The sequence below is a fragment of the Haplochromis burtoni genome, unplaced genomic scaffold, assembly GCF_018398535.1.
Source record: "Haplochromis burtoni strain Fernald_Lab_line unplaced genomic scaffold, NCSU_Asbu1 Contig_1097, whole genome shotgun sequence".
Classification (NCBI taxonomy): Eukaryota; Metazoa; Chordata; class Actinopteri; order Cichliformes; family Cichlidae; genus Haplochromis; species Haplochromis burtoni.
In genome coordinates, this window is record NW_024583458.1 from 70,566 (window position 1) to 71,886 (window position 1,321).

Sequence of the window (1,321 nt, forward strand, 5' to 3'; positions counted from 1 at the left end):
GACTGCTTCTTTACAACAGTTTGAGGGTTGCTGTCTGCTGAACAGCATCTAAAGATAGAATATCTCTCATTTACTACAGTTCTTTATCTTTCAGGTGTTCACATTTTGCAGTGGATGTACGGCTGCGAGTGGAACGAAGACACAGAAGAGGTGACTGGATTTGAGATACTTGGTTATGATGGAAGAGATTATGTTGCATTTGACCTGAAGACAGAGACATATATTGCTTCAGCACCTCAGGCTGTTATAACCAAACATAACTGGGACAGAGACAAAACTCGCATATTATACAAGAAGTACTTCCTCACACAGGAGTGTGTTGACAAACTGAAGAACTTTGTGAACTCTGGGAGGAAATCTCTGATGAAAACAGGTAAAATCACCAGATTTAGAGCAATGGACACAATATTCATATGACTCAATTTCTGTGTCCATAATAATTAAAAAAAAACAAAAACAGTTTTCTAATTTTTCTCATCACCTCTCTTCACTCATATATTTACCACTGTGTTTTGTTTTTTACATTCATGGCTTTTTGTTCGTTGTTTTTCTACTAACTTCATCTTGGTCCTTTCTATTAAGATTCTTAGTTTCATTTCATGCTTTTATTGTCAGTTTCCATCTCTTCCTTATTACTCTGCATCTATATTTCTCTCGTGATACACTGGTGAGCTGTCCACCTCTTACACATTGACAGCTAGGATCGGCTCCAGGGTTGCAGAGCAGCTTATGTTGGATAAACTGTCATGGTCCTGGGTCTTTGACCCAGAAGGTCTTTCAGATTCTGTTTATTATTAAATGTCTTCAGTTTGATTCTTAGTCGGCTTTTTTTTTAAAGTTTTCATCTTTGTGTGTTTCCTTCATGTTTTCTACCCTGAGTTTAGTTCCAGTTTCTGTTGTGTTTATTGTTTATTGTCTTGTACCGTGTTTCTGTGAACTCTTTATTTCTTACTAACTTACTAACTTGGCTTCTGGCAGCCTATCTATCCATCATATCTGGGGTGTTCCTTGTCTTTTTTCCTATGACAACAGAAACAGTAATATTAAAGTACAGTTAATAAGACATAACAAACTAAAAACCTCTTTACTCTTTAGTTCCTCCCTCAGTGTCTCTCCTCCAGAAGTCTCCCTCCTCTCCCATCAGCTGCCACGCTACGGGATTTTTTCCTAACGTAGCTGAGATGTTCTGGAGGAAAGATGGAGAGGAGCTTCATGAGGGTGTGCACAAAGGAGAGATCCTCCCCAACAATGATGAGACCTTCCAGATGAGTGTTGATCTGAAACTTTCATCAGTCAAACCTGAAGACTGGGAGAGGCACGA

At 38.8% G+C, this 1,321-nt stretch overlaps 1 protein-coding gene across 1 annotated transcript in view; it reads left to right on the top strand.

Moving 5' to 3' along the window:
• The window catches only part of LOC121813066 (major histocompatibility complex class I-related gene protein-like), a gene marked incomplete at its 3' end in the record, with an annotated part of 3,442 nt that extends 2,127 nt beyond the window's left edge, over window positions 1–1,315 (top strand). Inside the window, 2 exon segments of the mRNA XM_042216530.1 lie at window positions 95–373; window positions 1,096–1,315. Of these exon segments, the coding sequence (XP_042072464.1) occupies window positions 115–373; window positions 1,096–1,315 (479 nt within the window).
• Window positions 1,316–1,321: the final 6 nt, after the last annotated feature.